Here is a 26,884-nt window from a genome sequence, read left to right on the forward strand (position 1 = left end):
CTGCAATTCCCAATATGAGTAACGGGAGCAAAACCACCATTTGGAAGGCGAATAGATTGGGTGTGAGGAACAAGACTATCCGAATGAAATAAAGATAAGTCGGAAACCATATGAAGACTGTCGGAAACCATATGAAGACTGACATCTGAATCAATTACCCATAGAGAAGATACTTTACCTACAACATTTGCCAATGGTGGAATGTTACCAGATTCCAATAGAGATATAAGTTTATGATACTGATCTGTGGTGAAAGATGGTGCAACAGCTGAAGGGATCACAATTGTAGCAAAAGAGTGAACCATATGAGAGAAATCCATTGAAGAGGTAGTATTGGTAGCCATTGAAGAAGAGGTGGAAGATGAGGAAGAAGAAGACGTGGCTGATGAAGATGTAGAATCGTGTGTTAGGCTGATACCATATTAAGAAACAACCTCAATGGGAAAAATGGTTGAATGCTTTTATATGAGAGAACCTCAAATATATAGGCAGCATACATCCCATACTGTTAGGTAATTATGAACAATAAAAGAAAGATATAAAACATGGAAATGTTTGCATGGAAATGATTTAATAGAGAAACCTAATCAAGCCAAAGCCAAATTAGGATATTGATGAAATGGAAGGATGAAATGGTATGGAAAGAATTCAAATGTAAAGAATGATGAATGGAAAGAATTCAAATGAGAAGATAAAATGATATGGAAAGAATTCAAATGAGAGGAGTGATGAATGGAAAGAATTCAAATGAGAGGAGTGTTGAATGAAAATAATTCAAATGAGAAAATGAAATGATATGGAAAAAATTCAAAAAAGAGGATGAAATGATATAGAAAGAATTCAAATTAGAGACAATTAGGGAAATGATGAAAAATCATCATTATCACGCCTAATATGGAATATGAAAAGAATCACAAAGTTAGGAATGAACAAAGAAATTGAAACTAAAAATCTTATCGAGTCGATTCTCACCTAATCAAGAACGGTCTCAATGATGATATCTCCATCAACCTCCTTGGACTCGGAGATTACAACTAAGTCCTCTGTAACCCATATCCGATTACTCAGTGGAGAAACCAAATTCACATACCTCTGAAGACCCCTAACCTCTTTTTGCATCACTTAGCAGCCTTCTTCTTAGCAGAGAGAGGAATAAAAATTTCTAACGTATATGACTATGAAGCCTTTAAAATTGGATTCACATATTCAAATCTTCGGCCGCCATGAACTGAAGATGTCGCCCTTTTCTTCACCTATTCACGTCGGAACCCTAGACCTAGGCAATGATTTCTTCTCCGGAGAAAAGATGACCATCGGGTAATTTTGGGTTCAAGCCATCGTTCCCATGTCAACAGTAGTCCTGTAAAGATCAGCCATTTTTTCAGCCACTAGGGGAAATTAGGGTCTTCGAATTCTAGAATGATAGGGTCTAGGCTTTCGGAGGTTGTTGGTTCTGGATTTCTTTTCAAGACTCAGGGTTCACGTTTTCTGGTGGTGCAAATGAAGATGTAATGGTGAAAGAATTGATAAGGCAATTATGTTTAGCAAAAGGGAAGAGGATGGGGATTCTGCAGATTCTTATTGGCAGGATATGGCCGTGTAATTCTTGGCTATTAATAGAGTTTTTCTTGGTAAGAGGCCATTAATGGACTCTTTTTTGGTTAAGGCATTTGGAAGCGTCAAGGGACGGTGAGGGGGGAGGTGGGGATGGTGGTCGCCGGCAGTGGTGAGATTTCCAGCGAGATATAAGAAGGTGGGTGAAGGAAGAATATCTTTATGCACCTAGGGGTTGTATACACATTAAGGGGTATTTTCATCATTCTCATGGACGAGGAGTATTTATGACTAACACATAAAAACTTAACAGTAAAGATTAGACACTTAACATTGGGTTTCTTGTAACCTCTCAAGTTCATAAAATTGGCCAACTGAAATAAGCTACTTAAGCAGGCAGAATGACAAAAAAATAAATACCCTTTTGGAAACTTAACTGTCAAAGGTTAATAAACTATCGTTTAGCAAAATGAAAATTTGGTGTAAACTTCAGTGGGCTTATATGTCAAAGCTCACTAGATTGGGCAAACTGAAATATTAGCCACTTAAGTGAACAAACTTCCGACTCTGTTCTGGGAGTGTTCTGGGAGTGCAACGCTTAAACGGTATGTTGTTGAGGCTATCCTGCAGGAAGAGTTTTGATGACCGCTTCAATTGAGCATAACCATTTTAAACCCAATCTCAGACGTTCAAAAAATCAGATGAGAAGATAGATTTGTGTATGTTGCCAGCATAAAACCATTTTTAGAGAGAGAGAGAGAGACCACGCTTATTTCAACCAACTCCTCAAATTTACAAGTACCCAAATGCCCAACAAAGAATATGAAAACCCCAAGCAAAGTAGAATTCAACAAGGGACTTCAGTTTCCGCAACATCCTTGGGCACCATAACTTGGCACCTACAAGAAATGAAAACTAGAGTGGCAACTTGAAACAGAGGGAAAGAAGGGTTAGCTTGGATATGACAATAATCATGATAAAATTTCATAAGCCCTCAAAAGTGTAGGTACAGCAATACAAGCCCCATGCCCTAGGTGCCAATGAGATCGACATCACCTTTGCCTCCAACTTGAATAAGAATCCCATTGATGTCAAACCTAGCAGCAGTGTTGAACACCCTTTGTTTTGGTTGTAGGAGAGCTAGAATCATTTTTCTTCAACCTAAACCCAACACAATAAGAACAGAACTGCATCTTTTCTTCAACGAATGGAAAAATCAGACACGAGTGCTGCCCACCCTGGAACAAAAGACAAGCTACTCGTGGATGAGAGACGTCCACTTTTGGACCTCAGTTCAGATAACGTGCTACAATCTATGGGATGCCAATGCATTGAGGGATATGATGCAGCCTCCGACTTTTACTGGTTGGTTGGTAACGCAAGGTGGCCTTCAACAGCAAACAAAAGAGCTTCCCAAAAACCATATTTCTTATCAGACCAATGTTATGCATAATACATGTACAGGCTGTTAGCAGCAGCACAGGCAAGTGAATTTTCCGTTGGGTGCCAGGCTAGGTGGAGTAATTTTGTTGTCAAATCAAAAGCATTTCCATTAGTATCAACTGCAGGGCTATCCGCTCCTGGAACAGATTCAAGAAAGCCATGTTACTTTGGTGACCAAAATTCAAAAGAATGCAGCTAATAAGGATGTCCACAATAAGTTATCAATAGCTCCCTCGAAAAGTTAAGCGATGACCCACCTCGTCTGACAACTCGCGTTAGACTGCTTAGGGATCTTGAAGGCCTTGATGGGGTTGTCACTTGTCTCCTGATCAAGATTTGAGGTATGGTGAGAAATGAAAAGAGCAGTCTGAGGGCTTGCAGATGATTGAGACTTCAATCATTACATCATCTAAGATATCATAGGAATAATATACCTCATGGGATTTTTGCTGGCTTCTAATGATGTTGCTTCTGTGCTGCCAGCAGTGCAACCAAACACACGGAACAGATTACTGCAACAAAAGTAACATGACTGCATCACATATTCAGATAGAGACATGGTAACCAATGTACCAATGAAAAGAACTGCATACCTGTAGGATCCAGTGGCAACTCGGAGTCCATCACCACTCAGACAACATTCAAACTTGTCAAAGATTGAATCATTCTCATATAAATCACATAGCTGGCCAAGATCAAGCACTATTGTGATAAGCCCACAATCACGCAGCAATACATCAATTATCGTACAAAAATTTTAGAAACAAGAACTTATAGAAATAAAAATACCTTAGGTCTTAAATATTCATGAACCTGGAAAGTTGCAACTGGACCAGAATCCATGTTTATGTCCCATAGCTGTTAACAGCAAAAGTTAGTGAGTTAGTGAGTTAGATGACAAGCCAAAAGATGATCTTCAAAATTTTTCCTCAAATAACAAGTTTGAGATCCCCCCCCCCCCCCTTCCCCTGCGAAAACCACCCCAAGAAAAAAAATAAAGAGAAAGAAAGAACTGTATTTTTTTAACAAAAAGGATGGTTGTCAGATGTATTAATAATACAAGCTCAGTGACAGATCTGTAACTTATTCCAACTAGCCAAAAGGGGAGAAATACAAATGAAGAGATACTGTGATGTGAACCAGAATCAGGGCCACGAAAAGAGCTGAAACAGGGCCTCGGGTAATAGACTAATCGCCCAACACCCTAAGGCAGTATGGCCCTCTAGTGAACTAGGGGCACTTTAGTTTTGCATTATTCTAGTTGAGTCAAATTAGGGTTTGTTGGATCCAGCATGTTTAGGATCCTAAATCTACTTTTGTTTTAAAATTTGGTTGAGTTGAAGACAAGTTATTCAAGAGTCCCATTTAGGCTAGGAGTCCCCATTAGAAAGGGAATCCCTTAGTTTCAGTCCACTTCTTAGGAGTCCATATCTACTCTTATTTTGTATTTTGGATCATCCTAGGATAAGTTATGACTGAGTCCTTGTTTAAATGTGAGTCTCAAGTCCAGCTAGAGTCCAATCTGAGAAACTTTTTTGTGATGAGTCCTAATGTGACCACCCACACGTAAGGTGTCCTGTGATCTAAAGATGATGCAGGGGAAGAGATTAATGCTTATGGTAAGGAGTAGATTTGGGTAGATGGAAGTGTCCTATGATCTAAAGATGATGGATGGGAAGAGAAGCATATAGAAGTAGACCAAAATGGGGCAAGAACTGTGATTGAAGACAGTAATGAGAAAATAGTATTAAAAAGAAACTGACACCCGGGCTCCATACCACAAAATGGAGCAATTGGATCTATCAAAACCAACCTACCTTGATCAAACACAAGCGGATTCGATGGGAACAAACTAGCATATAGCAACTTCAAATTTTATAATGAGGGAGGTTAATATTCCTCTAATTAAGTTGTTTTACATAGTCAATATAAAGACAAAAAATTAAATACATCAACTAACACCTGCTAACATGAGTATTAACTCTTACCTAACATTTGACTTAACTGCCATCCAACTCTTGACGAAGAAAAGTTCCTCTTGATAAATGAAGTTCTTATTTCACATTATAGCCTCATTTATTAACTTTGGGACATTTCTTCACACATGGACTAGCCTTGGGTTTAGGCCTAGCTTATAAGACCATAACAAGTGGGTTGATTCTGCCCTGCATTAATACTTATAGTCCTAGCTGATGATGAATTTGCATCAACTCTCTCCAGCTTGGAAAAAAAATTCATCCTCAAATTTGGTAGTGATGAGGAGGAAGCAACATGATTGGCAGATTTGCCCATTCCCAAACAAAACTCTTGTAATCTAAAAAAGTTAAGAAGAAAATCTTCAACATTGAGAATCATCTCTTCAAAGCAGTGACACAGAATTACAACCTCAATAGGTTCTCCAATCATAAAAACGGCATCAGGGGTGACAATTCCATGCAAGTTTTGCTCGCAATGTTTCCTTAATCATGACCCTAGCTGGTACTATTGTGTTAATGATATTTTCAAATCCTTGTGTAGGATGATCATCAGCTATAGTAACCTTACTCTTCATCATGGTAGGAGATCTCGCTAACATGAAAAACCGAGATCTCGACCATCTCGGTCGAGATATGCCATTTTTTAGGCGTCAACTCGGTAGCCCATCTTGGTGGGTTTTAGGATCCCACTTGGGCTAAAACTTGGTATTTAGCCTATTTAAGGCCTTTTGAACACACTAGTGGCCTTGGATTTGTGAGAAAACAGCCCTAAGTATGATTTCTAAGTCTACCCATAGTGTGAAACCAAAATGTTGTAGGATTAGAGAATGCAAGGTTATATAACATGTAATATAAAACCATTAAGGCATACAAATGAAAATCAAGTGTATCAAATACATCAAATAACTTAACTGCCATCAAGATAACATTCATATGAGTATTACAATCTTGACGTTTGAGAATAGAATGATAAAAGTATACAACCATTAGAAGTTCTATATAAGTCATTAACGCATAAGTTCATAAGACAAGTAGAGGATGATTGAGCTTCCTTTGATGTTGTAGATGTGTGCTAACAGTAGTTGCAAGTGAAACTTTGGCTGAAATCCGCAAAAAATAAAGCAAAAATTGAGAGTTCCAGAGAGATATGGCGAGATTTGGGGCGATATGGCGAGATCTCGAGCGAGATATCCCATTTCGCAGATCTCACCCTTGATCTTGTCTTGGTTTACGAAAAAACCGAGATGTCTCGCGAGATCTCCCACCATGCTCTTCATAGATTTGAGACTCAAGCTCTACCTTCTTAAGAATATCAATATGAATGTTGATTTTTGTAGGAGTATTCTTGATCATCACCTCACCTTCCACTGTTTTAGCTTTAGCAACTCTCTGGTATGTACTTGTGCTTCATCTCTTCCTACATACTAGGTTCATGCCTTCCAACTTTAAGCCTCTTTTCATGCACTGTCCACCATTCTCTAGCACAACCACTCAATCACAAGTAAGCAAAGCAAAGCTTCCTTCCCTTCGCAGTTTCAACCCAGTCAAAATGTTCATTTAGAGAATTTAGTCAATGAAGGAATATGTCCGAATCTGGCCATCAACTAAACCAAGGAACTCAAGGCCTCAGCTTTTTGTAGTGACATCAGTCCTCTTCTTTGACCATCAGTCAATGAACCACTGAGCATGGTTGTGATGTAAACTGTTGCCAGGGGTTGCATAGGGCCTAGGGTTACTGTTCTCAAACCCTACAGCCCTAAATGAACCAGGAGTATTTTTCTGATGTAACCACAATTCTAGGGTTAGGGTTCTGTGATTGTTTCCCTACAATTAAGGATTGCCCAGAAACCTTTCCTTTGTGAACTAGAAAAGTAATTATCAAACCTGGGAAAAGGAGATTTTAACAATCCTAGATGAGATGGTTAAGTTTGGGAAAATTAGGGTTTGGCGAAATTTTAGGGTTAAAAAGATCAAGATGGGTTGAACTTGGGATACCTAGAATAACCCTAGGATGGAAAAGGAAGTTTGCAGTAAGGTCTTGGCTTGGTTAAGGTTAACAAAAGCTATATGGTTAGGTATAGGAGGGTTTGAGATAAATTAGGATTTTAACAAATTCCTATGGAATGGTTTTGAGATACCCAAGATCACCCTACAGTTTGAAAAGAAAAAGTGGTGGATAGGTTTGGAGTTGTTATGGATTGGTTCTTAGGTGTAGAGATGATTCTTGGAAAGGTTTCTCGGGCACTTTTCTCTCTCTTTTCTTCTTTTTTTTTTCCTTTTTCAAAAGGGAGGGGCTGAAAGGGAGAAAGGGAAGGGGGAGGGGTGCCGTAGGGTTGGGGGTGGAGACACATCTTCAGGGCTGCCGAAGGGATGGAGGGCTGGGGATGCTTGCAAAAGAAAGGGGGGGGGGGGGGGGGGGGGGGGGGGGGGGTTGCAGGTGGAGGAGGGGGAAGGGAGCTAGGCTTCTGTAGTTACTTGGAGATGCTGCTGGCTTGTTGAATTGATTGAGAAGATTGGAAGAAGCATGCTGGGATTTGGAAAAGAAGACCTTCACAACTGCCGTGGCGCTCCCAAGAAACCACCACTTGATTTTGCTCAAGATTCAGACTTTTTGGTATTCGATTCAACTTGTCTTTACAATGAGATGGGTGGGTTATATATAACCTTAGAAGTGGAGGGAAAGACTAATGAATCTTAGCTAGGAAACAAAACTTGACTCAAATAATATAGACTTTCATCCCCCTTACTACTCAATTAAATAACAGCCACAAATAAAAGAAACTAACTTGCATAATAATAGCTAATTATCCAAAGGAATCTTAATTTAAAATAGATCCCAATTGGCATCCCAACTTTAACTAGGACTCTCATAACTAACTCAAATAAAAAAGCAAAATCAGATTTGGACTCAAAAAAATAAAACAAAAATTACTGAACTAGTATAATTAACAGAAGAGATGGGAAGAGGACCATTAGGCCCCTGGGAGGGTTCAGTCAGCCCACTAGGTGCACCACTTTGGTTGGGCTTTAGGGCTCAAATTAGGGGTTTAGGGGGAGGGTTCCTGCATACGTCACTTGGTCATTTCAAAAAAATTCGTCATGTTGATCCCATTGAGTCCAGATTGTTATTAGGACCCTAGATCTATTCTTATTTTCTCATTTGAGTCATTATTTTGTGACTTATTGAAGAGTCCTTGTCAAGGTCCCTAGTTTCAGTCTAGGATTAGATATCTACTTTTGGATTCCAAATTGGATCTTTGTAGAGTAAGATATGATAGAAGCCTCATTTGAATTAGAGTCTTTAGCCAAGTCAGAGTTATACTTAGAACCAGTGTGTTAATTTGAAACCAAGTTGGTTTTCTAGTCAGAGTTCTAGTTTGTTTTCTTTTTAGAGGCTATAAATAAAGCCCATGAACAGTGGAAGTACAAAAAGGAGACGAATGATCAATGATGTACGAAGGTAATGAACCCACTACTTGGGAAGAGATGTCAGCAGCTTTGAGCCATCTGTTTTTTCCACAAGAACATCCAGCTGATCGACACCAACAGGAGGACCGCTACTAAAGAGAAAGAAACAAGGGCACTCACATCAGCAAATTCAGGTATGAGAACCCTTTGTTTGAAGATAATGAAGGGTCCCACCATTACTGCTCACCCACCCTTGAATCTTACTACCTTCATGACTACAACCAAGAGTTACAACACCACCTGAGTAATGTCCTTAAGAGGGATCCACTCTCATAATTTTCACAACCTCATAGGACAGACCACAAGGGAACAAGCTACACCAACTACAGCAACCCTAGCTTCTACAACAACAAAGAACCTCTAGCCAGTAAGTGTCCACAAAGAAGGGGAGATAGTCTCCCAAAGCCACCAGCCAACTCCTCTAGAGGAAGTACAGTATCCACCTCTAGAAGCAGTCCTAGAACAATCTTCCGGCAATGAAGGACGCTTGGACAGTCAATAGGATCATAATGAATTAGTAAAAAGTACAGTGATGCTGCCCATGCTTTCTAAGGTAACTATAGAGGAGTCCCCAATAGACCAAAAGGCCCCAATCGTGAGGTGGAGATCTTAGCCCTCAAAGACAAAGCCCTACTAGATACATAGAGTGCCTCTAAGAAGTATAGGCACATGGTCAAGCGAAGTACAGGGACATGGCCAAGGCAACTACATCAACGGAGGACATGCCTCAAAAAGTAATTTCTACTTGAAATCAACGTGCCCCTGAAATTGAATTGCAAGAGCTGCTGCTCACAAATTTCAGAATAGCACCAGCCCCTATTTTGCACTACACTAAACCCACCCTTAACCGTAAAGGGTATATTGGAGGAATCACATCAGTCATACATTGCCATGGATTTTCATCATGCCTTCTCAGTTTGTTGAAAAGGAGGCTCCTAGACTCAAAGATCACATCCATCAATCTATCGCTCTTCAGAGTTCTGTCTAGAAGCAGTATTGGCTACCATGTATCTACTACTTTCTCCCCATTGCAAGATGCGAGGACAAGTCAATACCAAGGATTTCCAAAGCATTAGTCAGGAGCATTCAATCAGCACATTCATCAGGAGATGAATGCTTCCAAGAAGGGGACTATTGATGTGAACACAAGGACCTCCTAGCTGAAACCTCAACTGGGGCCCCAGGACAGCTCAAAGAAGCCATCCTAGGCAGGCCGAACCCCTATATGGGGGTACTTTGGGCATTTTTGCCCCCTTTTAGTTCGGAAATTATTTCCAGAATACTTCATATTTCTATTTGAGTTTAAATTAAGGAGTTGAGTTTGGATTGGTTTAGGGAGTTTTATTTGGATTCAAAGTTGTTTTCTTGAGTCCTAGCTATCTTAAATTAGCATGTGCTTATTTAACTTAACTTAAAATCTAATTAAGCATGTGATTTTTTAATTAGTAGAATTCCATATCAAGAGTCCTAGTAATGAGGTAGGATCCTAATCTATAAAGGAACCCAACTGAAGTCCAAGTCTTTTAATTATTTAAATTTCAATCTAAGGGTTTTGGCTAAGTGGTGGAATCCTTGTATACCATGGAACCCCACCCAAGTAAGAGTCTTTTGAAAGTATAAAAAGCTTAAGAATCTATGTAATTTTCAGCTTTTGGACTGAATGAAAAGTTATTAAGGACCAGGGTCGGATTTAGAAAAGTTCCTCAATATTCAGCAATCTCCCTTCAAATTTCTCAAGATCAAGCAATTTTGTGCAGTCTTTAACCAATTCCAGCAATCATTTATCTTCCACAGCAGCTAATCCAATCACAGTAACCCTTTCAATCAAGTACGTACAAAATCCCTACACTCTCCCACCTCCCCAAGGTCCATCGCACACATCCCAGCCCTCCCCTGTTTCTGCACAACCTTGACCCACCCTGTCCCAGCTGTCGCACCAGACCAGCAACAGCCCCAGTCCCTTCCCTAACCCCCCCCCCCCCCAAAAAAAAAAAAAAAAAGAAAAGAAAAAAAGAAGACCCTGTTGAGCCCCTCCCCACCCCCACCCAGCACTACAACGCTCCCCTTTCCCTCCCAACCCTCTCGGTCTCCCTCTCTCAGTCTCTCTTTCTTGCGGCAGAATAAGAAAAGAAAACAGAAAAGAAAATGAAAGAATCTTGGGGTTCTTTCAAGAATCCAGCAAGAACACCCCCTCCCCTTGCCGCAAGTCTCAAACCCCTCCCTCCCTTTACCGCAAGATCCCATAACCCTCCCTCTCTTACCCAAGATAATTCCCATCCCAATTGAACACTTGAGTCCCTCTATCAATTCTTCCTTGATTTTCTTAACATCCCAAACCCTTCCATACCTAATCGCAGGTTTCCTTTTCTTTCCATTTCCCTTTCCATCTTCTAAGCGTGTCAACAGTGCGGTTTGGGGTGGTTTCAATTTGGGCTTAATGGTTTCGGGTTGAAAAACACCAAGCCCAACCCCAAACATGGCCCATATGCAAAATAACGGTTTCGGTTCGATTTTGGTTTGGTGTGGTCTGGGCTCAAGTAGGCCAACACTTTGTGCTAACGTTTTGGATTCAGGTTGGGATGGTTTTCAGACCATTAAAAAGTATTGTTATTCACTCTCAACAATAAATTTTGAGCCCAAAGTAGAAAGCATTTGAAGCAAAAGGTATTTTGATGGCACTGTGCAAGTTAAACTTAAAATATATTAGAGAATTGAAGCTCAAAATTGAAGCTATAGATGTTCCAAAAATGTGGATGCTATTGAATAGAAAACTCTCTCTAAAACTATATCTTAGTAAAAAACTAAGACCTCTTAAAAAAAATGACACAAAAAAAAAAAGAAAGACTAACACGATTAGTAGAACTAGTCCAATAAAACTTCAGCAAAACTATATTTTAGTAGAACTAACTTGTTAATGGGCTGCACACGGGCTGGCCTGAACCAGCCCAAACATTCAGGCTTTGCCCCCCTCAGCCCAAACACAGCCCATTAAGATTCAGTTTGGGCTGATTCAGGTTATAACGGGCCGGTTCGGTTTGGTTTTAATGGTTTAGGTTGCAAATTGACACCCCTGGGCCATCTTCCCTAATAATATTTAGATATACTACCACCTGGTAAACAATCCCCTCACAATCCCTAAATTTTCCCCTTTCTCCAAAACCCTTCTCACATAATTTTGGATTATATCTATCATAAAAGAAACTAAAATGTTAAATAGTAGAATCGAAAGAGAACACACCGAGGAGAGATGTATATTAATATTATATGAATTATAATTCAAATATTTGAATTAACCAATGTGATACTAACATAATCAAACCCGACGGAGCGAAAAGATAGCAAAGATAGAGCTAGTTATTGTGGATTTGAATTAGAATTTGAATTTAGAGACTTATCCTTTACATAAATGTTGCCCAAAATTAGGATCTATTTGACAAGTCAAAAAAAAACAATCGTTTTTGGTATTCGCTGGAAAAACAAAAACGAAAAAACGCAATAAAATTATTTCATTTCAGGTGGTTTTATAAAACATAAATTGAGATTTATGAAAATTTCTGCTTCAAGAAATAGTTTTGATGCAACAACTTATGTCTGTTTTTTAGAGTAAAAGTTAGGTGTGGGCTAACTTTATATGAAACAATTTTAAAGAAGGGTATTCATGAAAATTTGCGTTTCAAACATGGGAACCCTACTAAAACCTGCTGATACTATTTTTGCTTCCAAAAACAAGTTTTATCAATGTCTATAAAAATGTTTCTACTTCCAAAAACACTTGGAAACTGTTTCTAGTGTTCTTCAAAGCAGAAACCCATGATAGTTTGTCAAATGGATCTTTAAGACTTTTATGTGGAAGAGCTAATTTCCTAATGGGATTGTTTCAGGAAGGAACTAGGCAATTAGCACATCGCAATACTATAGTGAATCTGACTTTTGCAAAACTATGTGATTCAATCCTCCTTTCCACAATCCAAAAAAAATTTAGCTTTTTTGCTACCAACTTAGGCCACCCATAATACTTTTACCTTCATTTGCTGGAAGATTATGGGCAAATCCCAAATTCTAGGGAAACTACCAAAGAAGTCCTAACCCTAGAATAGGATTTACATCACATTCTCTATAATTGACAAGTTGAATTGATTATAAAATTGTGATTGAGAGTTTTGGAGGCAAGAGAGTCGTGTGTTTCATTTTGTGAAGCCTATGACAGCTTTTTCAATTGTGTTTCTTCAAGCTTCAGCAATAGTTCTTCAATTCCAGAAGTAGTTCATTAACTCCAGCAGCCTTCCTTCATCTCCAAATAAGTAAACATCAACCCCAACCCTTTCCTAACCCTCTCGCCCTTCTCCCAGCCTACCCGCAAGCGTCCCCATCCCCTCCCCTCTTCCCTGTAGCAGTACCATTCACCCTCCCTTCTAAACCCCTAGATCCCCAACCCCAAACCACCCCCTTTCCCTTCTAGTTGGATCACACCCTTCCCTAGACCCTAGTCCTACCTCTAGTTTTTCCATTAAGGCATACTCCATAGGTTTTGGAATTACCTGCCCTGCACTTCATCTTCAACCTCTAGACACCCTAAACCCTAATGTTACTAGAAACCCTATCACTCCCAAAATCTTTAATCAAACTTCAAACCCTTTTAGGATTACCATCTCCCATCCCTACCGTACCTCCCCATAACCTTAGTTGACTTCCCTAAGAATCCTACCCCAGGTAAGAAGCCTCAAACCAACCCAAACCTATTAGGATCAAGCCTGAAATTATAAATCAACCACAACAGCCCCTTCCCTTGCCTACCAAAACCCTAGTACCTTATTTCCTAAACGGTAAGTTCAAAATTCCCTCTGAAACTTCATAATAGCAGCAGCCAAACCCTAATACCTTTTGTTGAGAATATGCATGCTCCAAGGCTGCTGCCTTGGTGTGCATGCCTTGAACAGTCTTCCTTGGTGCTCAAGTTGTCTACTTTCCTTCTTCAAACGAGGTTCCTTGGTCATGAAGAGTTAGAAAATATAGAACTTTTTATTTTCACACAATTTCTATTTTCATGTTCTTTCCTTTTTAGGAATTTTCTATTTTCTGTTTTTGCAAGGAGTACTGTTAGTGTCCTTTTGTGGAGAGCAAGTTAAATTGCTTCTCAAGTTGTAATTCAGCCCAGCAGCAATATAAATAAAGGAGGCTGCGATTCTAGGCTCTCTTGGTAGAATCACAGCTCACAGTTGCAGATTCTTCATCTTCTTCTTCTTCTTCCTTTCTTCTTCATTCTCTTTCAAGTTCAGCTACTGTTTTGGTTTATTAAAGCTTGTGTTCTAACACTTTCATGCCAACCACTAAAACCCATTAACCTAAGCCTAAACCTAAATTCCAGATCTGAAACTACATCCACAGCCCAGTAGTGGGCCTAAGACCTAAACTCCTTTTAACCCTAGGCCTGGCCAAATCCTTCTAGGCCCATCCCTAACCCTTGCAAACCCTAAATTCCTCAAAAATCCTTCAATCAAAGGCACCTACAGCTCTAGAAGACAAACCTTAATCCTAGGGCAAAACTCCAACAAACTAAACCCTAGAATTTGATTCACATCAGGTTCTATATTATAGACTCTAGGCTTATTAAGATGGACTAAGATTATCAAGAAGAGATGAGCAAAGGTGCCTTGGAAATTTGATGTAAACTGGATGGGCAGATCTGGTTAGTTACTAGATGAAAAATTGATCATCAATTCAACTCGACAGTAGATGAAGAAATCGAAGAAACAATATGAGGGAATTGAGAGAACAATAACAACAACAAAGTAACACCCAGGCTTCACACCACAAGGTGGATCGATGGGATCAGATACCAATCTACAAAGAAATTTTGATTTCAAAATGTAAGTGAGTGATCCACCCTCTTACATAAGTCCCTTTATATAGCAATTCTAAAGAGACAAACATTAAATGCACCATCCAACCACTAGGTAATAGTTACTTATCAATGTCTCAACTACTACCTAACTCAAAAGGAAAACCCCATTTTTTACTAGAGTTCCATATTTTTAAGCTATAGCACATTTTATTGACTTTGATGAAAATCTCAAGGACTAGACTTGGGCTTAGGACTAGCCCATGAAAGTCGTAACATGTGGGCTCACTGTAACCCACTAAAACAGTCCTAGCCCATGAAAGTCATGGGCTGATTAGAGTCATATACTAAGGCCTTTGATGGGCTAACCCATTGGGCTTTTTCTTTGTTGTATATGTCTTCAATTCTGCATTACTACTGAAAAGCAGCCTATAGAGCTTGTGAATGGGTGAGATTTGAGTTTGATTTTGAATATTACTTGATCAACTTCCTAGTTTGTAAGCTTACTAAGCTGTAGTCGTTATTGTTTCTTTTTTCTTTTTTTCCTCCATCTTAAATAATGAAACAGCTTTGTTCACATTGTGCAAGTATAAAATTGGAGAAATGGAATAAGATTGATCCTAAAAAGCGCTCCATTAAAGTTTAGATAGTTTGGACTAGGTGAACGGTGAAGTAAGTCATAGCACATGGACTATGACTCAAACTTTGATATTTGTACATGTTATAACTATTTTAGTGAGATTAAGGTTAAGTGGATTTTGCTCATTAGTACTAAAATGGTTAAACCTAAAGTGAATATCAATTACATGTAATTTCTTAGTTTTACAATGAATGTCAATGGATGTGATGAATTTATCTTAGAAATGGATTGTATAAGAAAGAAAAAAAGTGTCTAAACAAACACCTCGGATCACATACTCCAAAAGTTATACTGACATTTCATAAGCCCAGTGATGTGTCATTTTTTGCAAGAAGCCGCTAAGCTCAAGTGTATGATACTTCTAACAGTGTTTATATTTTAACACTGAACAAGAATCTTCACTGCCGCTGTGAAAAAAAAGGTTGCTATTTATTTCCAGCAGTACTTACACCAGCGTAATGGAAAACATTGTGATATGGTTTTAGCAGCATTTATTGAACAACTTTAGTGTAATAGTTATGCAATTGTTGTGACAGGAGCTTGGTTAATGTACTATTTAGGTCGGATACTATATTACTGATTTTCTTTTCGTTTCTATTATTCACTCTAACACCAAGGAATCTTTCTTCTCTTTTTATGTCTATCAAACAAGAAGCCGTCACGCCCGCCCGGGGGGGGGGGGGGGGAACCTCTTTCTGTTCTTTTTTTCCATTTTATTTCATCCAAATAAATGGGATCCTAAGAGGAGCTAAAAAAAAAAAAACCTCAAATAATGTTAATGGTTGTTTAGTAGGATGAATGAAATTGTAAAGTTACAAACCTTCAGGGTCATGTAATCACGACTAAGCATATGTCTTCCATCCTTTCCAAACTTAATATCTGAAATTGAGCCAATAATTTCCGTAAAGAAAGATCTAGATCCAGGTGCCTCCTGCTCCACAAACCTGTATACAAGAAACATCATTAAACCTCGCTTTAAAGCCTTAGTTAAGATATTTAATTTTGTCACTTCTAGAGGACTCTAGGATAGAATGGTAAGAATAGACAGAATCCACAAGGTCACTTACAATTTGGTATGAGTATCACATAGAGCCGATTGCCGCATATCAATAAGACGAATTGAACCCTTTGAGCTACTATATGCTAACATGTTACAATGAGTTGGGTGGAACTCAGCTGATGTTATAACCTCTGCAAACACAGTAAAGTTTTTGGTTTGAAGCATGAAAAAAACTTGAAGGAAGAAAGATTAAATTTACCAATTTTAACCATAAACCATCACACCCACCAAATGGTTTATTGAAGCATTACATTCATTACCCACAGGGAGAGGAGCATCCATATTGAAAGTATAGCAGACAAGTGCAAGTATAGCTATCAAAATACTGAGAAATTTTACCCGCTAGATCCTCCATGTTTGATGGTTTGACATCAACAATATTGAAAGTTTGATCGCTTATTTCCAAGTTCCAAAGATTAATTCGTAGATCATCAGCCGAAATAAATGTTTCCCCATCACTGAAAATTAAAGAAGAATGCGGTGAGTAGATGCACAATAATGTTTTTTTTTTTTTTTCCTGTTGTTATTGGAGAATATCTGGTGTCACTGGTACTTGGCTACATATTAGCTGGTGGCAGAGACAGGAACCAATATCTACATGTGTGCAGGAACATATGCAGTGATGAAGCCACTTTTTATGTAGGGTGGTGAAGTTGGGATATTTTTCTCTGATGAGATGTGGAGTTGGGAAGATGAAGGAGACCATACATTAAAAAATGATGTCCAGTGCAGGGTGACAATTGAAAGGAAAGGCCAAAGACTTACAAAATGAAAAATAAATATAAGCATATAACAAAATTTGCCCCCTAACAATTTAATATCTGTACACAGTGCATGTACAATTCATACAATCGTAGACCGTGATGCCCAGAATGTTACTGTTGTGCAGGTACAAATAAATAACTTTTACTTTCCAGATTTTGATCTTCAAAATTCTGGAGTTCTCTGGTTCCATAAATCCAGATTTCAGCACAGATTCCTCAGGGTTCTTCCTTTTCAACTAAGCACCTCTCCTAAATTGCCCAAAATATGACAGTATAACAAGCTGGACAAGTAGAACATGACACCACCCATAACAACCATATCTAAAAATAAATGTGAAGTATCAGCAACTTTATGAGTAAATTAAAAGCTTTCACATTTCATTGAATATTCTGACCAATGCCCATGCCAAAGTCAGAACCATGGAAGAAATAAATTGAAGAATTCATCCCCACAACTTGGTGGGCAACTATGGTTCATCAGAATAACCCCTGTTCTACTATGCATTGCAACTAGGGCCATACTACATTGGTTTAACGCTTCCCAACTTTCTTCCTCCTGTGATATGCAAACTTATATCAGAATTTCCTTCTACATATAAATGCAACATTGTATTTCTTCTCAAATTAATGTACTTTGAAAACAAGTCCGGCAATTTCCCTCCTCCCAAATGCTCAAGAACAAGAATCCTGACCCAATTTAAACAGCTTCCACCTCCCAGAAGCAAATGACTGGCAAACCACATTCCCATGTTCAGGAAGAGCAGTTCAATTGTTTAAGTACAAACAAAGCTACGGTACTGAAGCACTGTAGGAAGAAAAAAAATTTGGCATGTTCATTTTTCATGCAGTTACTGTGGTAAGGATTTCATCAGTGCATCATGCAGCACAAACACATTCAGCAGAAAATAATCCTTGTTTACATGATTATCTTCGAATAAGGATTTCTTCAGTTCAGCACTGCATGGGAAAAACTGAACTTTGATTGGAAACCCCTGTCTTCATGATACCACAAAGGATCAGGGTATCTAGAACCCAGATCCCCTCAGATTTAGTTTAGAGAGCTCAAAGATTTCCACCTTGAAACATTGAAAATTCCATCCCATCAGATAAACTGGAATTTCTGGCATGTACAACAAGAATGCAGTGTTACTAGACTCCAGCTATCAAATGAGCACTGACCAGAAATACCCATACGACACCCACTAACCAAAATTTTAACATTTCCATGTTGCTATTTGGAAATTGGAATATTTCAGGAAAAAAAGAAGAAGTAAATATTAATATGAAAACAAACTGACATGCTGGAAAGGAATGCAATTTCCATTGACCATAGGCATGGTTTGGTACTTTTACTTCGGTAGCAATAGATTTTGGGCTGATCCATTCTGAAAGTTATCATTCAGTGTTATTTTTCCACTCTAGTGCTGGAAATTCTTTTACTTTCTTCTTCTTCTTCTTCTTTTCCTTTTTTTTTTTTTTTTTTTTTTTTTTTGGGGGGGGGGGGGAGTGGTTAAGAGCTGGAAATTTTTTTTCTTGTTGAAGGTTTATTTGCAATAAGAATGTTGTTCAAGGATGCCTTTTGTGGCAAATTCCAATATGGCAGTGGCCCCACAAATGCACTTCTATTCATGGTACAAATTTCGGTCAAAACCGCCCTAAATTCCACCGAAAATCTAAGCTTCAGGTTGAAATGAGATAGGACTGCAGGAAAAAAACAATTAACCCATCTGGGTTCAAGTTAGTTGAAATCACAATCGAGATGGACTTAAAATCACTCATTTTGCTGAGATCTCGCTGGTTTCAAAGATTTCTTGGTTTTGAGCTCCTCTCCCTATTATTGACTCTTCAACTTGATTTTTGGTTGAAATCTCCTCACTTCTTCAACACTCAAGATTGCAAGGTGGGTTGAAGGTGGTTTGACGACCCAAACAAGAAAGGTATGTATGTGTGGGTCATCTTCTCACATTCTCGATGACCCATTCTGTAGACAGGGATATCTTTCTCAATTGACAATGGGACCTATAAGTGTTGGGCCTACAGAATGTCATGGGGTATCTATGTTGCACATTTGAGGAGGGGCTTAACCAGATGCAATGGTATCTGGCTCGTGGGATGGATCCACCAAGGAACTCTTTATGCAACTAAGGCTGGTGTTGCAAAGTGGAGACTTTGGCAATCATTTCTTTTGCTTATTTAGCTTATGGTTTACATCATTTAGTTTGTCATGGGATGATGGTTATATTAAAGATTTAAAGTACATTAGAACATTTTTCATTAACTTATTATATGCCCCTCAATTGGTAGGGTAGTATTATGAATTCTATCTTTTCAAAGATTTTTCATAAGAAAGAAAAATAGCTCATGCATTATGTTCAAAACCCTTTAAATAGCCTGTATACCAAAATAGGTGGAAAAAACATACTACTTGGTGTGAAAACCACCTGTCAAGACTGGCTGGGGAAATTCCCTGGTTTCAGCCAGGTTTCCTGAGATCTCAGTTTGTGGCTGTTAGAAACCTAGATTCTGAACCATGCTTACATTTTTTTGGGTAAAACAATAAAAGAACAGGGGAACCGGACCCCGAGGGACCAACAAGCCAAAAAAGGACACGCACCGCCCCCCGAGGACCAAAAGCAAAAGGACAAAAGAAGACCAAAAACCCCAAAAGACAAAAAAGAAAAAACGAAAAAAAAACGAAAAAGAACCCCAACCACCCCACGGACCCCACGCCGCACAGCAAACCCAAAGCAACCCAACCACGAACCCGACCCACCACCGCCACCCACGGCACCGGCACCGCACCCAAGCCGGGAAGCAAACAGCGACCACCACCACCACCGAGCCGGCGCCGGACCAACCCCAAAGCCGGAGGGACGAAACGCACCACCCGCCCGACCCACAGCCCGCAAAGGGGGGAAGAAAAAACGGGGGAACCCGCCAACGGGAGGAACAACGAGGGACGAGGGGCACGCCAACCCGGGCCGGAAGAACAAAAGAGACCCCAGCGAGGACGAGGAAGCCAGCGAAGCGACCCGGAGAGGAACAGGCACGACGGGAGAAAAACAAAACGAAGGAGACGAAGGAAGGACCCCGCGAAGAGGAACGAGAACGGCAGCAAAAAAAGAGCAGGCAAACAACACGAAAGCAGGAACCAAGGAGAACGACCCCCGAGGGGGCAGGCGGACGGCCAAACAGGGCGGAAGGGGGAGAAAACAAGCAAAGCCAAGAAAGAGAAGAGAACACAAGGCGGAAGGGCAGGGGCCCGGGGGGAGGGGGGGGGGGACCGCGAGGGGGGGAGCGAAGAAACAGGGTAAAGAGGGCGGAAGAGAGAAGAGACAAGGAGGGGCCAGAGGAAGAAGAAGATGGGAAGAAAATAACAAATTAAACGAAATTTCAAAGATTATAAAAAATAAGTAAATAAGGGGATGGTCAAAAAGGCATGAACTTGGTACCCGGGGGCGTGAGTGTCCATTTTTGGCTAATGCTGGTCCCGGGGTCGTGAATTCCCAAGAATCATGCTTCTATTTGGATCATCTTTCTGTAGAGAGTTGGGAAGTATTAGATAACCTTTTTTGTTCTCTTTCAAGTTTATATTGTGGATGCTGTCAACTTGGAAAGCTTCACTGAGTGAGCTATCCCGCTCATGTTAGTAAATTGTTCAACCAATCTTACTCTTAAATACATTCTGATGATATTTCAACTTTTCATTACTTTGTTTTGTTGCGAGTGTTACTGAGCTACCTCGATATGCTGTTTTGAGTTTTTCATTATTGCTTCTTGTTCTTTTTGGTTTTTGGCTGAGGTTCATACTCAGTTCGTTGTTCTTGTATAAATTAAATGGACCTCGAACCAGGTAAACCAGTGTGAGCTCAGTTGCAGCGACAATCAATAATACAATAAGACCAAATTTAATAGCTAGAACTGTTTTTTGCTCTTTCTGTTTACATATGAAAGAATAGCATTAAAGGATGAGAAGAAGAAAGGATTAGAAGGATGGGCTATATCAGTACTAGCTCTCTGACCCACAGCTATCTCAGCTGGTGAACATGGATTTTATTCCATACATGAGGCTACAAGGCCACAAATTTGATTTCTCAATAAATATTTTCTTCAATTGCAATAAAAACGCTTATTTATAGCTTGGGTAAAGCTTTAAAAGAAATAAGTCACAAAAATAGAAACTACCAACTAAAAGTGTTGGATTCTATTAGGAGTCTAACAAGAGTTTGTATAGGAGTTAAATTAGAGTTTGCATTTATGTAAAATTTTATTCCTTGTAATAGTCTACTTTCCACTTAATTATAAATAGAGGGCTTGAGATCATGGATCAATAAGCCATTCTACTACAATCGTTTATTTCAACATGGCATCAGAGCCTAAGTTCGATTAGGATCTTCTTTTTTCTCTTGCAAAACCCATCGCAGATTTTCTCCAATCATCGCAGAATTTTCTGCAACAGTCGCAGGAATTTTCTGCAATCATCACAGAAATTCTTTTTTTCTATAACCTATCGTTCGATTAGGGAAGCAACCCACCTTCTTCTTCTTCTTTTTTTTTCAAACCATTGCCAATCTTCAGTTCTACTGCTGATAAGAGATGGAAGGAAGCTATGGTAGAGGAAATGCAGGCAATGAAGAAAAATGACACTTGGGAGCTGATTACACTTCCTCCAGGAAAAAAACCAGTGGGCTGCAAATGGGTATTTGTGGTTAAACAAAATATGGATGGATCAGTCAACAAGCTGAAAGCCAGACTAGTTGCAAAGTGGTTTACCCAGACCTATGGGATTGATTATCAGGAGACCTTTGCCCCTGTTGCGAAACTAAATACTGTCAGAGTTTTGTTGTCTGTAGTTGTGAACAAACAATGGAACTTGCACCAACTAGACGTAAAGAATGCCTTCTTACATCGGGAGTTAGTAGAAGAGGTCTATGTGGAAATCCCACATGGTTTTTCCGATGACAATACTGCAGGGAAAGTCTATCAGTTGAAGAGGTCAATATATGGGTTAAAACAGTCTCCTAGATGCTGGTTTGGACGCCTTCTGAAGGCAATGACTTCTATTGGGTAACAGCAAAGCAATGCTGATCATACACTATTTGTCACGAAGTCAAGTACTAACATCACACTTCTCATTGTTTATGTAGACGATATTGTCATCACAGGAAATGATGGTGAAGAAATTCAAAAGTTGAAAGACTTTCTTGGCAGAGAATTTGAAATTAAAGATCTAGGGAAGTTATAGTATTTCTTAGGGATTGAGGTGGCTCGATCAAATAAAGGTATACTCCTATCCCAAAGAAAGTATGTCCTAGATCTATTATCAGAAGTGGGAATGTTGGGGTGTAAAGCAATTGATACCCCTATTGAAGCTCGAGCTAAACTTAAGGAAAAAGAGGAAGAACCAGTGGACAAAGTAAGATACCAAAGGCTGGTAGGGAAGCTTATTTACTTGTCCCACATCAAGCCAGACATCGTTTATGCTGTAGGAATAGTGAGCGAATTCATGCATGATCCATATTTAGCTCATATGAAGGCTGTTACCAGAATACTATAGTATTTGAAGGGAACTCCTGGAAAAGGAATACTTCTATCACCCACCGATAATCTAAAAGTAGAAGCATACACTGATGCAGATTGGGTTGGATCTCCAGACAGGAAGTCAATTTCAGGTTACTATACCTTTGTTGAAGGTAATCTAGTTACTTGGACAAGTAAGAAACAGAATGTGGTAGCTTTATCTAGTACCGAAGCTGAATATAGAGCTATGGTTCGTGGAGTTTGTGAGCTACTATGGTTGAAAGGCTTGCTGCAAGATATTGGAGTCCAAGTTCCAAAACCCTATGATGTTATATTGTGACAACGACTCTGCTATTAGTATTGCTAATAATCCAATGCAACATGATCGAACTAAGCACATTGAAATTGACAGGTTTTTTGTTAAAGGAAAGTTGGAACAAAGGCTTATCTGCATGCCTTTTGTAAGATTTGGAGACCAAGTAGCAGATGTTTTCACTAAGGGTTTGAAAGAAAGAGATTTCCTTCCTATTGTAGGCAAGTTGGGCATAACTAATATCTATGCCTCAACTTGAGGAGGAGTGTTGGATTCTATTAGGAGTCTAATAAGAGTTTGTATAGGAGTTAAATTAGAGTTTGCATTCATGTAAAATTTTATTCCTTGTAATAGTCTACTTTCCACTTAATTATAAATAGAGGGCTTGAGATCATGGATCAATAAGCCATTCTACTACAATCGTTTATTTCAACTAAAATCAAAACTTCCTGTAAAAATCAAAAATAGAAACTCCTGAACTAGTAACAAACTGAATTAGAAACTACCTAAGACTCTATTACAATGAAACAAAATATACTTTCTAAAACTAAAAATATATAACTAAGCTATGATAGCATTAGGATAAAATCTTTCTCCACTAGTAGGGTCCAACAGATCTTCGAGAAAGCATTCCCAATCATGGCAAATACTGGCTGTGATACTGTTCACAAGAAAATAGACGTGAACAGTGTTTTGGTGTTTTTTTCTTCTTCATATTCAGATTTCTATTTGGAGCAGTGCCGCCCTATGTGATACTTTGTCCAACCAACAAAACCTTAACATATCATCAAACCAGGCTGCCTCTCACAGAAGCACATCATTGCTGGGCTGGCTTCGGGGCTTGTTCCTACAAGTTAATACAGGCTTAGGATCTACCAAGGTTGTCAAGACGACAAGGGGACCAAAGAGGTTGGGGCATCGCTTAAGCGCTTAGGTAATAAAGCAGCATCTAGGCAGCAATATGGCAACCAAAGCGGTTGGGGCCCATTTTTTTAAAACAATTATTTTATGTTGCAGAAGTAATATACAAAAACTAATATACTTTTACTATAAGCTAAACAATTATTAAAGAATCATAATTTTGAAATATTCTCATTAAAAAATAAAAATAAAAATAAAAATGAAAACATAAGTTGCTTTCATCATAATACAAATATACAATAGAAATTAGCAACATAATGTAATAATATTATAGCATATTATTAAGAACCATATAACATTAAAGATATGGAAGTGGGAAAAATATTTTTTGTTGTATGGGGAAAGATACGCATGTAGTCTATAATATATCCAATTGTTAGCTTGTTTCTCAACTTAAACATCCAATTTTTTTCATCCGACTTTTTTTCAGTAAACAAATAATGCTCAAATCCAGATCGGAATCTAATTTATTCACTAAGTTTACTGTTTTTTAACTGAACTGATAAATTAATAGATCACACTTTTCAAATAATTCTTCATCTAATGATTCCCGAATCTGAAATGAATAACTATTATTGTATGATGCTTTGAAAAATAAAATTTGATGTTTTAAAAAAAATCCCGATAAAAGTATAAGTACCAAATGTCAAAATGTGATTGCTTTAGCACCTAGGCGGCAATATGGCACATAAGGTGACAAAGCGGCAATACGGCACATAAGGTGACCAAGCGGCAGCACCTAGGCTATAAGCCGGTAGAAATCTTGTATGTCTAAAAAGCGGATCATCGCCTAGGCGAACGACTTGATAACAGTGGGATCTACATCAAGAATTCCTACAAGTGATAACAAAAAGGAGTATTTTGGTGCTCCAGTTAATGAAGTAATAGCTCATAACATTATTACTCATCAGTCTTCTTATGGTTACACCCCTCAATAGAATGGTGTAGCTGAGCAGGAAAGCAGACATTGAATGGAGGTCACCCGTTCCCTTTAGTTATAAATGGATGTGGCCAAATCATTCTGGGCTGATGCCATTTTGAATGCATGATATTTTATTAATCATGTCTAATGGCTTCCTCTGTTTTTTAGGGTGGTTACCCTTTTCTTTGTTATTTGCATCTGACTTCTTTTTCTCTGACCACCATCTGTTTTTGGCAGTGTTTGTGTTAATTAAGAACATCATCCTGGGCTCTCTAGAGTAGCTCCCACATTTCTTAAGTGTCTTTTTGTTGGGTGTTCACACACCCAAAAAATTATCATTGCTATTCCTTTGCATTACATATATAATTGTTAGCTGATGTAACCCTTTTTGAGTCCACCCCCTATTCTGCTAATACTATGAATGTTTCTGACTTTGACAATGATCTCCCTATTTACATTGTTCAGAGCAAGGGTCTGCAGGTTCCATCACAACCTTCCTCTTCCCTACCACTATTCTTCTAAATTATCCATTACTATGAGCACATTAGTGGTCCAAAAATGGTTACTCGGCCACCCTTGGCCCCATGAATACTATCTTTTTGCCTTCTTTGATCAAAGATCCAGAGATCAGGATTCCTTCATTTGATCTGGACGGTCCGGTTGCCCTCCATAAGGTACTGGAGTTGTGTATGGAATCCATTTTTTACCTTTCTTTCCTATGCAGGTTTATCCTCTTGTTTCCTCCTGTCTACTACTAAAATCACCTTATTCCTGAGTTTGTTCAAAAGCCTGGCCTAGTGACCTAGTCTTGGGTGGACCACCGCAGACAGGAACTATAGGATTCATAGGAAAATCGAACTTGGGCTCTTGCACCTTTACCCTTGAGAAATATCTGCATTCGTTTCATTGGGTTTTCAGGGTAAAGTGATGTGAACCACCAGGACCACTCCGGGAGAGGCCACAAGAAGCCCTAGGGCTGCAGCCCTTCTCCTATGGCCCTAATGAAGAACCAAACCCAGCAATGGTAATTTGGTCATTTTTTAGGTGCTCAACACCATTCAGTCTAGCTTAAGAGAAGCAGAAGCTCATCAGGACTCCAGATCCACTCTTATTTTGCTGTTTGGATTAGTCTGTGCTCGGATATGACAGAGTCCTAGTCCATCTAGGAGTCCTAATTAGAGAATCCTGTAGTTAATGTCCAAGCTTATTTAGGAATCCTTACCTATCTCTATTTTGTTTATTTGATTTCAGTTGTGATTAGCATTTGGTAGTCCTAGGGTAAATTGGAGTTCTACTTAGCATAGGAGTCTTTTAATTTTAAGTGGTTTCAAGTAGAACTCCTTGTTTGCTGAGTCCTATTGGGAGTACTTTATTTTGGCTATAAATTCAAGGCCAAAGCTCGTACACAAGGCAGTTCTTCAATGATGAATAAAATTTGCAAAATTTTTTTTTTTTTTTTTTTGGGGGGGGGGGGGGGGTAATTTTACAAAGAGGTTTATAGCCAAGGAGAGTGTGATTGGGCTATGTAGAGTTCCCAAGTTAGAGGAAACCCTGCAGCAGCTCTAAGGTGTCTTCTTCTCAAGATTTCTTCAATCCCCCGATCAAACAGCATGTAATCAGCCTCTGCACACCTCTACATTAACCTTCAAGTTTAGTTGCAGCCCTAATCCGAAACCGAAGAATTTTCATCTCCTTGCTTCACTTGAAACCCTAAATCCTAGAGTTGAATCTGAAACGCAGAATACTAATTTCAGATTCAAAAATCAACCGACTGCCATCATAAGACCTACTCACATACAGCTTAAAATTACCCCAAACCCTTGGAAACCCCAATTGGGTCTGCCATTCATCAAGTACCCCTGTAACAGTGGCCCTCTCCTTGGTTTACATCACAAAGGTTAACCAGGATGGCTCTTCTACTCTCATCAATAGCAAAATTTACATCAATGGAAGGATCGAAATCTCGGTTTCAAGTCTGATTTTTACCAGCCTTGAAACCGAGATGAGGTCGAAATCTGAGGGTTTTCCTAAGAGGAATCGATGGATGGTTTCGGCCCTGTTTGAATGGGCATTTGACATGGGTTTTTGCACACAACATATTTAAAGAAAAAATAAATAAATAAAATAACAATGGCATTCAAGTGGTAGGTTTCAACAAATACAATGACTTGTAAATTGAATAAATTACATAAATACTTCAAATTTTCATACATTTAGTTGGGACAAGGCTTATTGTTGTTGTTGTTGTTGTTGTTGTTCAAATTTTCATACAAATACTATAGCCAGTTAGCCATGAAGTAAATAACCAAAAAGAAACTTTTATTGACATCTTCACTCAATTCCAAGTTGAGTTCCTCAATGGATCCATCCCAAGAGACGTGTAGTACTGGTAAGATCTGACCCATTACTCATAATAATGGACAAAAGACTACCATGTCATGGTCTGACAATATTTGTTCAGGTA

At 39.0% G+C, this 26,884-nt stretch overlaps 1 protein-coding gene across 2 annotated transcripts in view; it reads right to left on the minus strand.

The window, feature by feature from the left end:
* Positions 1–1,435: 1,435 nt before the first annotated feature.
* LOC149011544 (serine/threonine protein phosphatase 2A 55 kDa regulatory subunit B beta isoform-like) overlaps positions 1,436–26,884 on the minus strand; it is a 42,642-nt gene continuing 17,193 nt past the window's right edge. Inside the window, exons 7-14 of one of the 2 annotated variants that reach the window (XM_089163865.1) lie at positions 16,320–16,438; positions 15,988–16,111; positions 15,741–15,864; positions 3,787–3,855; positions 3,591–3,682; positions 3,432–3,509; positions 3,255–3,322; positions 1,436–3,134 (exon numbers count right to left, since the gene is read on the minus strand). In XM_089163865.1, coding sequence (XP_089019991.1) covers positions 2,998–3,134; positions 3,255–3,322; positions 3,432–3,509; positions 3,591–3,682; positions 3,787–3,855; positions 15,741–15,864; positions 15,988–16,111; positions 16,320–16,438 — 811 coding nt within the window. In that variant the 3' untranslated portion in view covers positions 1,436–2,997. The remainder of the gene's footprint in view (positions 3,135–3,254; positions 3,323–3,431; positions 3,510–3,590; positions 3,683–3,786; positions 3,856–15,740; positions 15,865–15,987; positions 16,112–16,319; positions 16,439–26,884) is intronic. The other variant, XM_089163866.1, reaches the window with a different exon arrangement.

The sequence above is a fragment of the Hakea prostrata genome, chromosome 7, assembly GCF_041222555.1.
Source record: "Hakea prostrata isolate BN-2017 chromosome 7, UWA_Hpros_2, whole genome shotgun sequence".
Lineage (NCBI taxonomy): Eukaryota > Viridiplantae > Streptophyta > Magnoliopsida > Proteales > Proteaceae > Hakea > Hakea prostrata.